Below are 18,887 nucleotides of genomic sequence, written 5' to 3' on the forward strand. Positions count from 1 at the left end.
TTGCTTCTTCTGCCAGCCGACCGCAGCAGATAATGGTCATGTTGTGGTCTTGTGAAGGAAATGGTCATGTTGTGGTCTTGCAAAGGAACACAATTTTTATAAATAAATGAATAAATTAGTGAAATAGATAGATACTTGTAGATGACTTATCCATTAATTTACACAAATTCACGAACCAAGAGGAAAGAAAAAACAGAAAATTGCTAATAGGAGGAATGTCTCCTGAAGAAACATGAGTCTACAATAGACTTCAGAAGCTCATATAGCTGATTCATTCATTGGCTACAGTAGTGTCACGCCAGAAGTGCTCAACTGTGTTGAACCTTACGTGTACAAGTTCTAAAAAAGATCAACATCAAGAAATCCTAAAGCTAAAGTTTATGCACCGTCACTGGTCCTAAAGTACATAGGTTCTGAAATACAGGAGTCCTGAAAGACAAGAAGGCAATTCTTGAAAACATGTCCAAGTTGTAAACGGCGGAAGTCCTAAACTGTAATACATCTACAATTTAGGACTTGTGCTCGAATTTTTAAGAGCTTTACGTATTATGACTTGTGATCATCACCCGCCATAGTTAACATCAGAACACTCACGAGCGGAAACAAACAAGAATTAGTGTGGGCCAAGTTTAGGGTTTATCATCACTTACAACTAAAATATTTCTTCTTGTACTTGGAAACAAATTAAATTCTACTCTTTTCATTCCACTTAAGTTGATAGGCAATCAAAACAAATTCTTTACTTTCCTTGCAATCAAAAAGGGAAAGCACATCACTCAACATGTCAGGTAGGGTCACTTTTTGTAAGATATATTATCATGTAGAAACTAAATTTCAACCCTCAATTCGCTCATAATTGATGAGAAAACATTGCTATTCCTTTTAACCACTCTCATCCGCAGCTACCAACAAATAACTCGGATTTAATTTTTGCCTTTAAAGGAAGTATTAGTTATTATTTACTTACTACTATTTTAATTTTAGTCATATTTTAAAATTGAGTTTCCATAAATAAGAACTCATTCGATGTAAAGTTAATTTCAATGATCCTTTCATTCAAGAGTCAGGAAAACCAAATCAACCCTTAAGTCTCTACCTCTGTTTTAAATTTCAAAAAAGGTTGGTTGTCTTCTTTTCAATTCGATAATCGAATATAAAACAACGTTAATGTGCAAAATACCAGTAGGCGTATAGCACGATTTTTAGATTGAGTGAATATTATATACAATGTTGTGTGTAATATATAATTCTATACTGTATGTATTATAAGGAGCTGTAGCATATATTCATTCATTCGTAGCATCTATTTGGTACTTAGTGTAGCAAAAATGTTTATGTTGCAGCGATTGCAGTCTTTCAGTTAAAAAGAGAAAGCAAAAGATTAACTCTACGAGTATAGTTTAAGGAGAAATCCGAAACACCGTAATGCGTTTACATTTTTGAAGGTTCTCCTGCCGAGAATCGAACCCAGGACCCTGTGCTGCAAAGTCATGGACGCTGGCCACTGGAGCAGCGGACATGGATAATAATAATGATACTCAGAATTGTATAATTTTCTTGTATTACCTTATAAAGCGTTTTCAATACAAGTGTGCCTGCTACAGAATATTTAAACTCGTATATCCTTTCATTTATAAGATAAAATACAATAAATTATGAATGTGTATATATGTAATAATTCAAAACATTAAACTGTGGCCCCGTGTAACGTAGTCGCGAACGCTCTTGCCTTTGGTACAAGCGGTCCCGGGTTCGATTGCTGGCGGGTACACTCCATCGACGAGGGGTAAGAGCATTTCCAGGCCAGCAATCTTGAATGAAATGTTTCCAGGGTTTTCCTCATTCATATCAGGCAAATGCCAGGATGGTACCTAACTTACAAGTTTCAGGCCACTTGTTTCGTTCCTTATTCCTTCCTTCCCTACTTCTCCGAATAGTGTGCTCGCCCAGGGACGTCATTGCTCATACGTAACGGGCTTAAGGCTATATATGACGTTAATGTCCAAAATATGTATAAATAAATAAATAAAGCTAAAATAAAGTATATCTGAATACTTTAAAAGCTTCTATTCCAGCATTACATTTTGTAGAAAAAACATGCTTTTGTACATTTTCTATTTATGTTTCATATAATACATTTTCAGCGAAAGAAAAAAATAACTTCGCTTAGCAAATAATACAAGTGTAAATTTTAACATTATAAAGTAAAATTATTATTAAATGTCTTTCCGTATATTGTGCAGACACGCGTTGTGATTTAGCGTGTTTCTCGTTCGATAGTTAGCAACTTCTTTGCATGTGATCGATTTATCTTGCATGTGTATTCATGACATTGCTTATTGGAACGGTAAAACAAAACTTGTATGTTCAAACAGACGAAACAGCTCAAACAACTGAAATCTTGTGGTGCCTGCTCTAACTCATCACTTTGGTCTTTAATTATATTCTACATTATTATTTTTTTCTTTTCATGCTATGACCATTGACTCTAATTTCTTTTTTTTTTTTCTTTCTATCCTTTTATTTCAGTTTATTTTTGGGCAACTTGTTCGTGTATTTCCAGTTTCAAGGGAAAGTTCAAATTGATTATGACACTCGTCTTATAGTCTTCCTAGTGTTACTTGGCGTATGCGGAGTAGGAATCATTTTTCTATTGATCTTACGACCAGCTAAAACAATGGATGGAGACACTGCAGTAGATGAGAAAACAGGTCCCTTGGTTGCACTCAAAAATGCATTTACTCTTTTCTTATCCAAGGAAATGATTCTACTCAGTATTACTTTCTTCTATACAGGTAACACTTTTTCTGTCTTATTATTTTTTTGTAATGTTAGGCTACCTTAAAAATGTGATTTTCTTACTGCCTATCAACACACACATAAAATAAAATAACACTGCCTATCTACGTATATTCAATATTAAACAAATGCCTACATTATTACAGATCATATTAAATAATCAGCAGCAAACTTACTAGGAGAAGTGTAAAGCTAAAAAGAACAATTTCAAGACATTTATTGGACTATTATTTGGTATAATTTACACAAGTAGGGAAGCCTTAGAGAGAGGATAGGGGTGGACTGGCCGGCTGGGCAAATACCCGGTGTGCCTTCTACCCAAAAATATATTTAATAATGAAAATAAAATGAATAAATATCTCTGAAATATTTACATTGGGATTGAGTAAATATCTGGGGTGTCTTATCTTGCTTGGTCTTTCACGGATTGTAGTATTTATCTGATTTTTAAAGATGGTATGCGACTTTAAGGTATTGTAAATGGAGGGTCCGAATGCAAACTTTCGTTTTAATTCCGAAAATTTTGTCTGAATACTATTTCTTGTGACATTTTTGGTATTTTGTTATTGCTTTATTGATTTATTATTATTATTATTATTATTATTATTATTATTATTATTATTATTATTATTATTATTATTATTATTATTATTATTATTATTATTATTATTATTATTATTATTATTATTATTATTATTATTATTATTATTACAGCTATTTTCTGGAAAAACATTTCAGATTATTTATTTCTTCCTGTAGGTGATCTTTATCTGATATTTTCTTTGCTCTTATAATAATGCATTTTTCTGGGATGGCTGAAGATAGGAATCACCTCTTAAGTAAAGATCAGTGTAAGTAGGTTTTCTATACACATTGTGACCTAATCGTCCGAGGCTCTTCCTCAAAATTTATATATCCAGAAACGGTATCTTGCCTTCTCTTTCTAATTTCCATTGTTGCTTTGATGTTGGGATGTATTCTGCTTAGCTGATTTGGAAATTTAATTAATTCATCCCTTCCATGTCCTAATTACGATTGTATCATCTACATATCGAAACAGGTGTTTTGGTTTCAGCGTAGCTGTTCCTAAGGGCTTTTCTTCTCAAAACTTCATGTAGAGATTAGACACAACTGGTGATGAAGGTAATCCCATAGCTACAGTATTTACAGATGAAATATCGAAAGTTTTTTTTCTTCTTTAAATTAAATTACAAACTTCGTGAAAATTATGTGGAATATATACCGGTATCCATATTATTTGTTTGTTGAGGTTTAGCGTCCTTTTTTTTATCACTAAGGCTATATGAGACATGAATCTACAGTTGAAAATGGAATTCGAACCACCGTAATGTGTTCAAATTTTTTAATGTTCTCCCTCCAGGAACCGAACCTGGTAACATGTATACTAAAGGTGTATGCACTACAACAAAATACTTTGGTTGTTGATATGGACATGTTTTATGGTTACCTAGTCGGTGAGTTTGTGTACTTAACAGTTTTAAGAAAAGGGATATTATAAGTTATATCAAATAATAAACCAGTTTAACATCGTTTATAGACGTTGTCAGTTTTATTAAAAAGTTGAGATTAATGGTATTTAAATATCGAAGCTAATATTTTTATGCCAAAGAATTACTACCACTTCGGATTTTTATCTCAGCAAACGAACCAGGTTTACGACTATCTTTTTGATAAGTCGTTGTAAAAATTTTGGTTTACCTCACCCGGGACCATGTAAATTCAGTTCCCGAAGAAGAAGAGTAAGGTTGAATTTACTTTTATATTACAGTTAATGAATACGAACTTAACCATATTGCGAAGTGGTAAAGTAATCATAAGAAGAATGGACAACGAAACAATGCAGCAGGGATCAAATACTAGTGACAGCGATGAGACTAATGTAACGCCAGGATTGACATCGGAAGATATCTTGTTAGCTTTACAGCGACAATTAATGCAGATGTCTACCGAGATAAAGAAGCAAAATGAAGAATTAAAGCAGACCATGGAACAGAAGTTCCACGAATCTAACAAGACCATGGAACAGATGGAACAGAAGTTTGACCAAGCTAACAAGCAAAATGAAGAATTAAGTAGACGAATGGACCAGAAGTTCAACGAATCTAATAAACAATATGAAGAATTAAGTAGACGGATAGAACAGAAATCAGATGAAACGAAACAGACAATTGTCCACGTGGTGAACGACATATCCTCACAGTTCGAGGAAAAGTTAAAAAGGATATCCGATGAGTGTCAAGAAAAGCACAATCACCAAAATCAAGAAATCTGTGCTGTAAAAAAAGATTTAGAAGTAATAGAATCTTCCATTAAACAGCAAAAGATCCAGGTCAGCAACAACTCTAATAACATACGTGTAAATACACAGTTGTTAGCTACTATTCAGGAAGAGATTAGAACGTTACAGGCTAAAGACAACATTTACCGTAATAACTTGGGTAGTGATCACTTTGAGTTGCCCCACTCACCAGAGATGAACTCGCCTTCGCCGGGGTCTGATGAAGATATTATACTAGAAGAAAGTTGTCCGAAGAGTACTGATGAGCGAAACATAGATGGTGTCACGATACAGCCCGTCACGGACAGGAACTATCACTCAACAAGAACAAGGAATGAGAAAAAGAAGGTAAAATTAAGTGTTAAAATGAGTGAAATTCGAGCTATGAGCAAATTCAGTGGTAAGTGTAATGAGAATGCTACTTCTTTCTTAGAGAAATTCCAAGACGAATGCAATATAATGTGCATCGATCGATCACAATATATGAAATTAATACCCCATGTATTACTCCCACCTTGTTCCTTATGGTTTAAGGCAATACGTGATCACATTAGTACATATGAGGAATTCAAAGCGGCATTAATCGCAAATTATGAAAATGACTTTTTGCTGGCAAATAGAGATGCCACCCTTAGAAATCAACACTTCAATCCTCGATTGCACAAATCTGTTGTAGAATTTGTTGTAAATGTCTACAACGAATTAAAGGTCGTTAATCCTTTGCAATCGGAATCGAGAATAATAGCATCGATTCGAAATTTGCTTCCATTTAAATTGAAGCAGATCTTATTTTCCACGCAGTGTATGAGTTTCAGCCATTTATTGATGCTTGTCCAATGCTACGAAACTCAATACCATGCCATGAATCCACAATCAGGAATAGGTAAAAATAAGAATAATTCAGATCATTTGGTGCCTGTTCGGAATTTAAATATTCGGAGTGTGAATAATACAGAACCTAACCTAAGCCGAGTATACTCTAGCAATCAAATGAGCAAAATAGACAAGGTTATGTAGAGAATCCGCCTAACCTAATTAATCGTAGCAATCCATATGTTAGACCATATAGTCAAAATAGATTTAAAAATCGACGTAATGTATGGCGAAATTCCAGAAATGCGGCGAACTATGTGGATAGACGTAATTGGAGATCAAGAGATGGCACTTCATATCAAAATGAAAATCACGATGAAAGACATGTACAACATAATGTAGAACCTAATCATGATTGTGCGGTACAATGCACTTTATTAGATTCATATGCAAGTACGAATGTAACATGATTACCGTCAATGAAATTAGGTTAAACCCATATTAGTTATAGATTCTTGTGAATTTTCATTTTAAAGTTTATGTGTTAATATCAATAATGAAAACGATTCTTAAAAATACTTGAAATGCTTAAATAGAGTTTTAAGTAGACTGGAAAATTGATTTTCAAATGATTTTTATTCTTTCTTGTTAATGTGAAGAATCATAATTCGATTCATAAATGATTAAAAGCAAAGATTGTTTATATTAGATTGATTTGTGTTGAAAACTTAATTGTCAAAGATTATGTTAAGTAGAAGATCTATTCTATAAAACTAATTATTCAACGACTACCTTGAATGAAATTCTTCTTTATTATAACATCTTAGTGCTACGATGTATACCTTTAAATGCAACATCTGACTTATTTGTTATTTAATGCGCCCTTAAAGATTAATATTATTTGTAACCCACGTTTGTCCTTTACATTCTTTGAAATCGTACCTTTCATCGATTAATTAAATATGCGACGATATTTTAATAAGAAAATATATTAATAATATAGTGGATAATAATGAAATAAATATAATTAATGTAATTAAAGATAAATATTGATGAAATGAAAGATTTGTTATGAATGTATTTATATATTAATGTATATGTGAGATATAATGAATAGATATACAAGATGCGATCAAAATATGATGGACATAAGCCATGTAAAGAACACTAATGTAAGCGGACCAGTGGTTCTTGAAGATAAAAGCCAAGCCTACTCATGACTTTTATATTCAGTCCCTTTGTCGAGCGACATTTTTATACAACAAAATACTTTGGTTTATGTAATATTTACCTGTACCTTGGGCAAAAAGTACTCATACATATGTACTATACTTAGTAGAATGTTCATTTCCTATTAACAAAAGAAGAATGTTTTTAATATATGTAAGAGATTATTATGGGATAGTTGTTGATATGGACATGTTTTATGGTTACCTAGTCGGTGAGTTTGTGTACTTAACAGTTTTAAGAAAAGGGATATTATAAGTTATATCAAATAATAAACCAGTTTAACATCGTTTATAGACGTTGTCAGTTTTATTAAAAAGTTGAGATTAATGGTATTTAAATATCGAAGCTAATATTTTTATGCCAAAGAATTACTACCACTTCGGATTTTTATCTCAGCAAACGAACCAGGTTTACGACTATCTTTTTGATAAGTCGTTGTAGCACGGACCGCTAGACCAGCGGAGAAGCTATATACATATATAAATAACACAATACACTCTCTCTGACCCGATTACAGGATTTCTACTAAACTGGAAAACCTGGGAAAGTCAGGGAATTCTGCTTACTCGTAAAACGTCCTGCTGTGGAAAAGTTAGGGAATTTAATGGAAAGCAAAAAAAAAAAAAAAAAAAAAAGTCATGATTTTAGGTACGGATTTTTAATTCTCAGAACCCATTTGTCTTTATGCCTTACCCAGCTGTTCCGTAGGGACATTTTATGCAAAACTTCTCTATCGTCACACACACTATACGCACGTACGTATATGCATTATAGATGAGGAATCCTTGGTCAGGAAAAATATGGTTGCTTTTTTCGTTATATATAGTTCTAGAAATTTGTAAACAGTGACCTGGAAAGTCAGGGAATTTGTGCTCGCCAAATAAATGAGAATCTTGCAATTAAAATGGCGCCCTTTCAGTATTTTTACTGCCCCCCTTTTCATTAAGACATTTACCCTTGGGAGCGAGGCACAACATTGTGCACCTTCATGGGGTTTCAAGTGATTATAAATTTATCTCAAATTTATTAAGCTTACTTTACGCGGAAATTGGATAGTGTTTTATAAGAAGAGAGAAAAAGATAGAATCCTTATTACTCTACTAGTCTTGGAATATTTCAGTGCCATTTTATTTTGTGTAAACAAAATAATTTGGGGGATTGTAACCCTCAAATACCCCAAGACACGAACTAGGACTCACTTTTACGTTTTTAATATTCACAGATATAATTTGTTCATGTTATGCATTGACTTTCAATGTGACAGCCAAACCGATAACGATAATACGCGAACGAATGTCCAAAAGTTCTCTTCGCTGGCCTTTTGACTAACAAGCGTGCCTTTGATGCACGGGGTCTCGGGCAAGGGCCGGCTCTACTGTATGTGCAACACTTGTATTTGTACGGAACGGCAAATTTCGAGGGGCGGCAAAATCTGTCATCTATATTATTTACAATAAATATTTCTTGTTGGAAACAGACTTCATGATGGTGGTAGTTAAATTTACTAAGCTGGCCTTCTATTTGAATATTACATTCATAAATCATGTTTAGGTTGCATTAGTTTAAGGTCACATGGACAGTGCTAAAGCAAATGGTCAAACAAATCGAAGCATGAATTGCTTGGTTGCTGTCAAATACAAAAACTCAGTTCTCGAACAGTAGTGAACAACTTTTCCATTTAGTTAGTTATCACAGTTTTGATACGAAAATTAGTATTGTCTTTATCACAAACAAGTTTCTTATCATTGAAGGTGGAAAGAAGTTTTTTTTAAAAAAAAGAAATTAATAAGGATACTCAAGAAATAAAAATATAAGAGCTAGTTGCACTGGAATTGGAAAGTGGTATATTGAGATTGAAGCTCGATGTTGAATTCTATAAAAAAAAAGATTACCATCTTTCCTCTGCAGGTGTGTTTGCACGAATATAATCTTATTTTAAAAAAGGAAAATACAAGGAGATTATATTTGTAGTGTTTAGCCTTTCTGAGTGTGAGTGAACTTTTCCTCCCCTTTGTTGTTCATGGTGGAGTAACTTAGTTAAAATCATGAATTTTTAGATGTTTATTTCTGGAGAAAAGGGGTAGCAAATGATGCCATTGTAGAGGCAGCAAATTGTCTAGGGCCGGTCCTATCTCGGGTTTGATTCGCGGTAGGAAAGCCTTGAAATTTGAATGCATTACGGTAGTTCAAATTTCACCTTAAACTGTAAGTTCACGTCTCGTATAGTCTTTGTGCTGAAAAGGGAAGGTAAATTTAAACAAAGAATGTCCAGAAAACAGGTGGGCGACCAATCAGATACGGGCGTATATTCCATTAAGGAAAAAAAAAAGAATGTATGAAATTCATCCTTCAACGCTACAACGATTTATTCTCTACTTTTCTGACAAAGAGAACAAATTCAAATGTTTAAGATTTAAAATTTGATTTTTATTTGTCAAAACGGATGAAATAAACTTCCGCTTCACCTACCTCTATACCTTTAAAACCTCGTTTCAATAGTCCTATGTATCTGTTCACATTAAATTTACAAAAACAAATCTGCTTATTCTGTTCCAAAAAGAATTTCTCTATTTGTTGGTTTTCCAGTTCTTGGCTTCAAGTATACAACTTTCACCTCCCTCCTTATTTCAATAACAAAATTAGAATTATCTTATAATTTATTTCAGTTATCATGCCGCTCATAAGTTTTCATTCTACTGTATGTTTACTATATTATTCATAAACAAATTTTCTTCTTTTAATTTTTATTTTAATTATCTATTGATGAGGCGTGTTCAAAATTCACCTAGACTCCTATTTTTAAATAATTTTGCTTTAATTTACATGTCTGTTATTAGTGTTCATTTGGCAACATTGAAACCCCACGCTGAAAGAATGTTGTTTTCATCCCTGTTGATATTCATTTCAATTCTATATCGCTGAAAATAGTACGTGAATTTCGTGTTGGCCTTCGTGCAACAACGAAAACTTCCTGTTCTATAAAAAGATAGATGCGAAAATCAGGGAATTTTACCAGAGATTTGATAGACAACGCGGTAATACTTTTGCCTCTATTCAGTGTTTGAGTAGTGAAAATATTTAGGATGCAAGATAATGAGATGACAATCAACCACCCTAAACAAATTGTTGTTTAGCATGGTATAGCAGGGCCAACAAGAGATGGTCTCTGACGTTTCTTACTACATGCGTTGAGAGAATGCAGCCCTTTCTTTGGTAGTGTGTCACCAACCACGGTCACTCTGTCTTACACCGCTAATTAAATTGCCGCTATAGATGCACCGAAAACAAGCCTTGGCACGCGAGTAGTGGCAACGTCACTTTGAGCTGTCAGAGACCTTCTCTTTCTGACTCCCCTATAACATTTTGAAATGCTCTTTAGTGAATTACTAAAAATATAATTGTGATCAATAATTACATTGTATTATAAAGCAGAACAGCACATTAGAAGTTGTACATTTAAAAAAAAAAATCCACGGCTAACATTTCACTGTCTTTGTGGATTTTTTTTTATTCAACTGTTGATTTTAATATTCACAACAGACTTGTCAAATCAGTAAAACGCATATAATAGTATTATTTGAATAAACAAATAACATTGTGGAATCCATTCATTTTGTCCACAATTTATTCTCTATAAGAAATCCACCGTCGTCTACTGGTTAGAACGCACGCCTACGAGGCGTATGGTCGTAGATTCAATTCTTGCTGAAGTCTAAACTGTTCGAGATTAGGTCAGCATTGTGAGAATAAATGGAAAACTAGTTGGATGAATAAATTAGTGAACTTTAAGAAAGGTTGAAAAGTAGTGATATTAGGATTAGATATGGTGACAATACATAATCCGTATGAAAGTGTGCTTAGTTGTATTCATTACAAAAAATAAATTAACTTGTCAATATAATTTGAACATGCTTTAGAAACGAGTTTTGATTAGTATATTTCTGTAAATGTGTAAATAGTAATGTGTAGTGTTCTATCACTGTTTAAAAGTGGTTACTGTGCCCATATGCTTATTAGTCACATCAGAAATTCAGATATATTTTGAATACTCTTAGGAAGCATTCTAGATTCTAGATATTGTTCACTAATAGAACACCAGGATATTTTTGGACATGTTAAATGATGACCACTAAAAGATGTCCAAGCTTTGTTTTATTTTTTTGCAGTGTTGTTATGTCCTATCATATTTACTCGTATTGATTGTGCTATCAATTTTAATGTATACTGAGAACATTTACTAATCTTATAAATGATAAGCGGTCATGACTTGTTTGTAAATCGTAGTGGAAAGGGCCAATCCAGTTGCAAAGTTGCAACGATGGGAACAGACTTTGGGGAAGATGGCTGAAATTCAGCTTAAATGTAGAAGAGAGAATGTAGATTCTATATTCCAGAAGCAAATTGTCCTAAAATGGATGGAACATAGAAAAAAAACAAACAAAAAACGTTAATATTAATGTCAATGGAAAATCAATGAAAAACATAATTCCTCCACTTATCTCAAAAACTAAAAAAAAAAAAAAAAAGAGAGATGGCTGAAAATCAGCTCAAATGTAGAAAACACTATGTAGAATCTACATTTGAGAGGCAAATTGTCCTAAAATGAATGAAACATAGTTAAAAAAGCACACGAAATATTAATATTAATGTCAATGGAAAATCGGTGAAAAAATGAAGCCGTCCACATATCTCAAAATCTATAATAAGGAGATGGCTAATTGAAAGCTTATTGCAATGATATAATGATGAGCTTAAAAACAATGTATAGCACATAAGGTAAATATGGATAGAATATTGTCAAAAGTCAAGTTGTTTGACTAAAATCAATAATAATGATAAAGTTTATGAATCTTCTGTGAATTACCCAGGGCGCCTCACGCGGAGGTTATCTGCGTGAAATATCTCACATCTGGATTTGGAATCTCCAGACTCGATTTAGCACTCTACGTGACTTTTGACCTGATCGCATGACACAATTTGGTGCTTACGGCAAACCGTTTAGCCCCTTGGATAAATTATTCTTATAAATGATAAGCTGTCAATTTATCTAGCTTTATTGGTAATGCCCACATGGAACATTTATTTTATATAACAATTTATCTTATTAATTATGAGCGGTAAATTTATCTTGTGTTTTAAAAGAAAAAAGTACTTTGTTCGTTTGTTGTAGAAACAATGATTCTCAACGTCTTACCGAAGTTATTGTTGTTTGACAATGAATAAGTGTTGCGACGCAACATAAGACAATTTTTATAATTTTGACTTTGAAAAGGATACCAGAAGATAGCGGCCGGTCATATGAGTACAAGAATTTAAAAATCTTTTATTTTTTTCAACTTTTAACTTTTTATACAATCTTACTTTTTAACTTTTTATACAATCTTACTTTTAGACAATTTTTAGTTTGTTATAGCCTTTATATTCCTTAGAACAATTTATATATATCTGGCGCCATCTTATTTATTACATTTTTTTTAGTGTTAACAATTCTACTTAGACCAAGCTATTCAGTCTTATTTTGTTTACAGCTCATATTGTAACTTTTGAATCAATATCAGAACAATTCTAGTGATAAAGTCGGTATGGCTCTATAGTTACTACTCTAATGATTAATACCCGACAGCGTTAGAATATACTTGGTAAAGAATTATTAAATGTTTCTCATAGAAGACTGTGCTGCACAGCTCAGAAACGGAACATGAGGAAAATTACTATATGCTTTCAAAATTTGAATATGGAGAAGAATTGAGAAAATAATCCAATCAAGAACTATTGCAGTAGTACAGGAAAAGAACTAATTGAAGATAATTTAAATAAAAAGAAGAAAAGAAATGGTGGAGATACTCAATACAGTGGCGGGGGAGCGGGACGACGGTCCCGGGCGTCGAAGTAAGGGGGCGAAAAATTCGGGAGAAAAAAAGGAAATATTACTGATAATATATGTATGGGGCGCCGTCATATACTCTCGTCCCGGGCGCTGATTTTCCACGGCACTGCACTGGATATATTGCTGAGATGTATTCTGTGAAACTTACAGAAGGTATGGAAAAAATACGGAGGAGAAGAACACTGCAACTGATGGACATAATTTATGTGAATAACTCTTCTTTCATCAATACAAGGTGGTTAGCCCAAAATCATGATAGAAAGATTTCCATTTGCATCAGTGATGATAAAAATAGACAACTTTATGTTGATGAAATTTATAATAATAACAATATTTATATAATAATAAATTTAAACTTTGATATTATAAATATTAATATATATTGTACATGAATATTTTTCTTTTATAGGTCTAGAGCTATCTTTCTTCAGTGGCGTTTACAGTCCAAGCATTGGGTTCACTTTGAATTTAGGTGACAATGTAAAACAACTTGTTGGAATGTCTGGAATTTTCATTGGACTTGGAGAAGTAATAGGTATGTATAAAATAACAGACAAATTCTCTCTCGTATGTAAAACATTTGTTACGAATAACTATTTACAATTTTTCATACAGTTCGTAATGGAATGAACGTAGGCCTACCCAACCTAAAAACAAGTTGATCAATTATTACCGCAAAGTATATTTAAAAATATACAAGGTTCCGTAGAAAAAACTGAGTTTTCAAATTGAAATTGTAGACTGATTTTTCACAAATGGGATTTTATTTTTGGATTGAACTATAACTCAAAAAGTTTTGGTTACAATAATTAGATATTAAACATATCGCTCCTACGTTTGGGAATTACACTTTGCAAATCATTTGCCCCTTTGCCAATACATTCTTGCTCATTGTCAAACGGTACGCGGGTTTTCTGAACTGAAGATATCTTAATCACGCGCAAGTTGTTTCCCGAAAGTTTCCAATTTACAACAGAAATGTACTGTATCTTGGAACTCTGTGATTTCGATGAATGTTGAATTACCGGTGAATTAAAAGCTGAGTAACAATCATTGACTCATTGTTTTCAAAGAACGTCTCCAAGATGAATCCTCAACGTTCTCCTGATGAACGCTCATGGCGACTGAAATTATTTGAACTGACTACAATGTCATGTCATGATCAACCTCAACAATCATCACAACAAAATAAAAGAAAAAAGAAAGAACAAAACTCTCTCCTTTGTTATATAGATATATCTATAAATATGATGAATAGATATATTTATATAGATATACAGGATGTTTCAAAGCAACACCGACAACATTTGGGAAGTGATTCCTGATACCAAGATAAGACAAAAAGTATAGACCAACATGGGTGCACAAATGATTTTTTTCGGAGTTGTAGACTGCCGAAAACAAGAAGAAAAAGAACTTTAAAGGTCCATAGCTCCAAAAGTATAGGAGCTACCGTAGCCGGGTTAAGACTTCACTTAGGAACTGGTATGTGCCCTAACCAAATATCCATGTTTCAGAATCTTGCGGTACTTCCGCAACAATTTTAGAGGTACCGTAGTTCGTGAGTACTTCAAATTATATGCCCGTAGCCAAACTCCCTCTATAAAAAACATGTTGCGCGAGTACCTTAGGATTCTGAAATACCGTATAGGTTTTTGGATAGGGCACATATTAGTTTCTAAGTGAAGTCTTGATCCGACTACGGTAGGTTCCATAGTTTTGGAGCTATGGACTTTTAAAGTTCATTTTTCACTTTTCAGCAGCCTATAACTCCAAAAAGAAGCATTTGTGCACTCAGATTGGTCTATACTTTTTGTTTTATCTTGGTGTCAGAAATCACTTTCCAAAAGTTGTGGGTGTTGTTTTGAAAACAGATAGTGTTAATGAATTATACAGACAAACTGTAAGAGATGATTCTTCACATCAAAATAAGAGAAAAAGTTCATTTTTACCTTTAGGGAAAGTACATAGTTTCAGAGCTAGTGCTGTCAAAAATCGTAGGAAAGCTTAATTTCAACAACACTATTTCGAATTCGAATTTGAAAAACCATGGAATGGTGGTCCTTACCAGTGTAAAGGAAGTCGTACACACCCAATCAAGAAATGCATATTTCATCAATGTATATTGAGTGTGTAAGGTATTGCCTACAGGATATATAATTCTCATAGACATGCTCTCAAAAAATAGAATTGTTAGATATAGTCTGATTTCAAGGTGGGTCCAAACTAGACAAAATGTAAGCCCTCACAACAATGAACACGAAATATTTCTGCATTAAATCGGAAGTGTTAGGGATCGTCAGCACCATGGTCCTTCGTGTTCGGAATATCGCGTGCTGTGATGTTTTATTTCACGCTTAGACGTACAAAAATGTAAAATATACTGTGACAAAATACATTGGTGATCCAACGCTGAGGTCAATTTATTTGCAAGTTCTTCCAAATTAATATCTAGCTAATACCTCTATTAATATCTTACCAAATTAATATCAATATATATATTGCTCGTGATTTAAAATATTCTAGAAATACTTTCCGGAATTTTTGAAACTACATTTATCATAGCTTGAACATGTGTGTGAATAGGACAATAGGAACTGTGATAGGTTAATTACAAGTTAACCGGTTGGTAACACTGGTTTACATTTTAATTATAAAACTGGTCGTCTACACTTGTTCGTTAGTCCAGATATACCCTTTTTTCGGTTTCCTCTACATACAAAGACATGAAAAATATGTTTATCGTCTTTTAGCGTACAGCTATAGATAGGCGTGAGAAACGTTACCCTCCACTTAGCTTACAGATATTGTAAAATTCTTTCAGTCTAAAACGGTAGAGCATGCGGAACCTTACAACATACATAGATAAAGGGAATATTATCCTCCTTTTGGTTTACACATGCAAAAACATGACAAATATTACCCTACTTTTAGCTGATATATACATACACAGATGTTAGAAGTATTACCTTCATTTTAGCTTATGTCCATAAAATGTAGCACACACATATATAATTACTGTGGTCCCAGTTCGTTTAAACTTACTTTAATAATCACCAAAACTTACCACGATATTTTTTTCAATAAATTAAACTATTTTTGTGACTTTTAAACTTCGTATTTCCTTAATACTTATCATTCATTTTACAGAAATTAAAAATACACCTCAATTACTTTTGCTTCCTCACTTATTATAATCTTTAACAGCATAAATAAAACAAGTTTAAACAAGTCAGGCCACATGATTTTGATTATAAGGTACCGGACTATTGTCTTAGTTGCTCTAAAATTAAATATACGTAAACGTTATGGTTGCAACCAGGAATGTAATAGCAACAGGGATGCAACTCCTGTAAATAGGATTCAACTGTTATGAATTTATTAAACTCGTTTCACAGCAAATGAAGAATGTTTATATTAGAAAATTATACTGTGTTGCGTTAAGATAATTAAAACAATTGAAATTAATCACTCACTTTCTTATTCTGATTTGTCTAAGTGGATGTACACGCTTGCGATGTCATTACTATACTATTGCACAACAATATTTGCTTCATTTAATCTTATTAGTCGAGTCAAAATACGGTTTGACCTGGGCAAAATTGCAACCTTTAGTTTTTGCAACCTGTATTTTGTTTAGGTACCTCACCTGATGAAAATATCCAAAATCCGACAAAATCGGACCACAGGAACACCCCCAAAAACGGTTTCAAAATGGCGGACGATAGTTTTTCGAAAAAATCGTAGACCTTTACGTTGGAGGCTCTAGTAGCCCTCTTAATTGACACAGAGACATGAATGACACCTCGTTGGAACGCTCATAGACCACAAATTGCAACGAAGTGACTTTGGTACCCATCATGCCCAACCCGTAGAAGAAGAAGACGAAGAAGAAGAAAGTCGATTTTTGTTTTTTAATTAATATTTCTTGGACCCTGGCAACACTGTACGTCCTCATACTCCGGCAGAAAAATTCCTACGCGTAGACCAGACATCGGTAACAATAATATTAAAAAAAATGAAGGACGTAGGTTCAACAGTAAGGGAGATAAAAATTCGGAACCGCGGACAAAGGAGGGTCACTCTGTATATATTTTATTGTGGTCTAACTTGTGTTTCTTAGATCTAGCATCCTCCCTAATTGTCACAGAGACATGAAGCATACCGCGTTGGAAAGCTTATGGAACCCCCTTGTCAACGACGTATCGTTTGTGCCCCCTGTGCCCAACCTGTAGAAAAAGAAGAAGAAGAAACCTTGAAAAACTCGGAAAATCTACACTTTTGCCTTTCTTGGGCTCTGGCAACCCTGATAATCGTCGTATGCATGAAAATATCTGGTTTCTTTCTTTAAATCAAAGGTCGCTTTAATATAAGTACTATACATAAAAATATTCTTAAGCAAAAGAATGGGAATAACGAAAGACTTAGGGAGGCAAATTACACATCTACATCGTCATTGCCTACGCTAACACTGTCCTCACCATATTCATTTAAACAGTTAAAACATTCAATTTCTTGGCATACACCACAAGCAATAGCAAATAGAAGGTCATACCATAATACAATGTACAAGACAATTCGTTTTATAGAAACATAACACCTATATATAAAGCAAAAATATTCTAAAGCAAAAGGATGGGAAAACGAAATATTTTGGAAGGCAAATTACACATCTACATCGTCATCGCCTACGCTAACACTGTCCTCACCAAATTCATTTAAAGAGTTAAAACATTCAGTTTCTTGGCACACACCACAAGCAATAGTACATGGAAGGACATGCTTTCTGCAAGTACAATACGTTCTTGCACACCCGGTAGCACAGTTGCAATGAACAATGGTGAGCAAATTCCATACCCATCAAACACGATGGTTGATGTTCCATATTTACGAACCGTATAAACAGCAAATGATGTAGCGATATCGTCGTACGAACTTCCTTTACACCATGGTAGTCTATGTAACAGAGATCCTCCGTCTAAGACATACAGAATATTGTCTGGCTCCGTTTCCTCAAACTATGCGGTCTGCTGCTTGCTGAACTCTATTATCGCATGGTCCAGTGGGGCTTTGTCTGCCTTACGCATCATGCTGGGTGACTCAAATAAAGCTGGTGGGTAGGCACATAATTCATGCGCTAAGGTCTTCTCTAAAGATGTGCTGCCTGCATTAGCGACAACTAACAGTCTTTGAAACAAAAGATTCGAATCGACGGAGATATCGCTGCTGATTTTGACACTACTCGGGGATGCTAGAGTTTTGACTTTATCTGCACGTTCCCACTTCACAGTGAACAGGTCTTTGCTAAATAGTTTCTTCGCAATCTCTTCTCCAACTGAAAATAAATTATGGACGTTGACTGAGGAATCCACTGTGACGCCAGTGGCAATGTTTCTCAACGATTTGTCTCCATCAAATGGTGAAATGGGCTGCAGTCCTGCAAGAATGCGACGTGTGTCACTGATATCAAGTGACATTCTTGACTTTTCGGCTTCTTTATGTTGTTCGCTAGTGACATATGCTGTGTGAGTAAAAGTTTGCATCGCCAGATTGTACTCGGAGCATGCTGGCATTGAGAGCACCCACAAAGATTGTTGCATCTCCGACATTCCACTCCCATGGGTTAGACCTCCAGTGGATTTTAGCGATCTCATCAGAACCTGTTCTATGACTAGATCAGAGGACAACCCAGCCCAATAACGGTTGCTTCTTCTAATAACTCCGAACCCATTTTGAAAGCTTTCGTGAACTGTTGGATTAACCGATGGCAGCGTTAACATTGTTTGCAGGTACAAGCACGTCGACATCAAATAATTGGAGTGTCCTGCTGCAGCGAATATGAGAATGCAATCTGCTATA

General features: G+C 34.0%; 1 protein-coding gene across 1 annotated transcript in view; it reads left to right on the forward strand.

Annotated features, from left to right (window-relative positions):
* The window catches only part of LOC145664710 (UNC93-like protein MFSD11), a 107,886-nt gene that overhangs the window by 69,658 nt on the left and 19,341 nt on the right, over positions 1–18,887 (forward strand). Inside the window, exons 4-5 of the mRNA XM_081731578.1 lie at positions 2,530–2,795; positions 13,438–13,563. Of these exons, the coding sequence (XP_081587704.1) occupies positions 2,530–2,795; positions 13,438–13,563 (392 nt within the window). The remainder of the gene's footprint in view (positions 1–2,529; positions 2,796–13,437; positions 13,564–18,887) is intronic.

This window comes from Thermobia domestica, chromosome 11, assembly GCF_964235325.1.
Source record: "Thermobia domestica chromosome 11, izTheDome1.hap1.1, whole genome shotgun sequence".
NCBI classification, from domain to species: Eukaryota; Metazoa; Arthropoda; class Insecta; order Zygentoma; family Lepismatidae; genus Thermobia; species Thermobia domestica.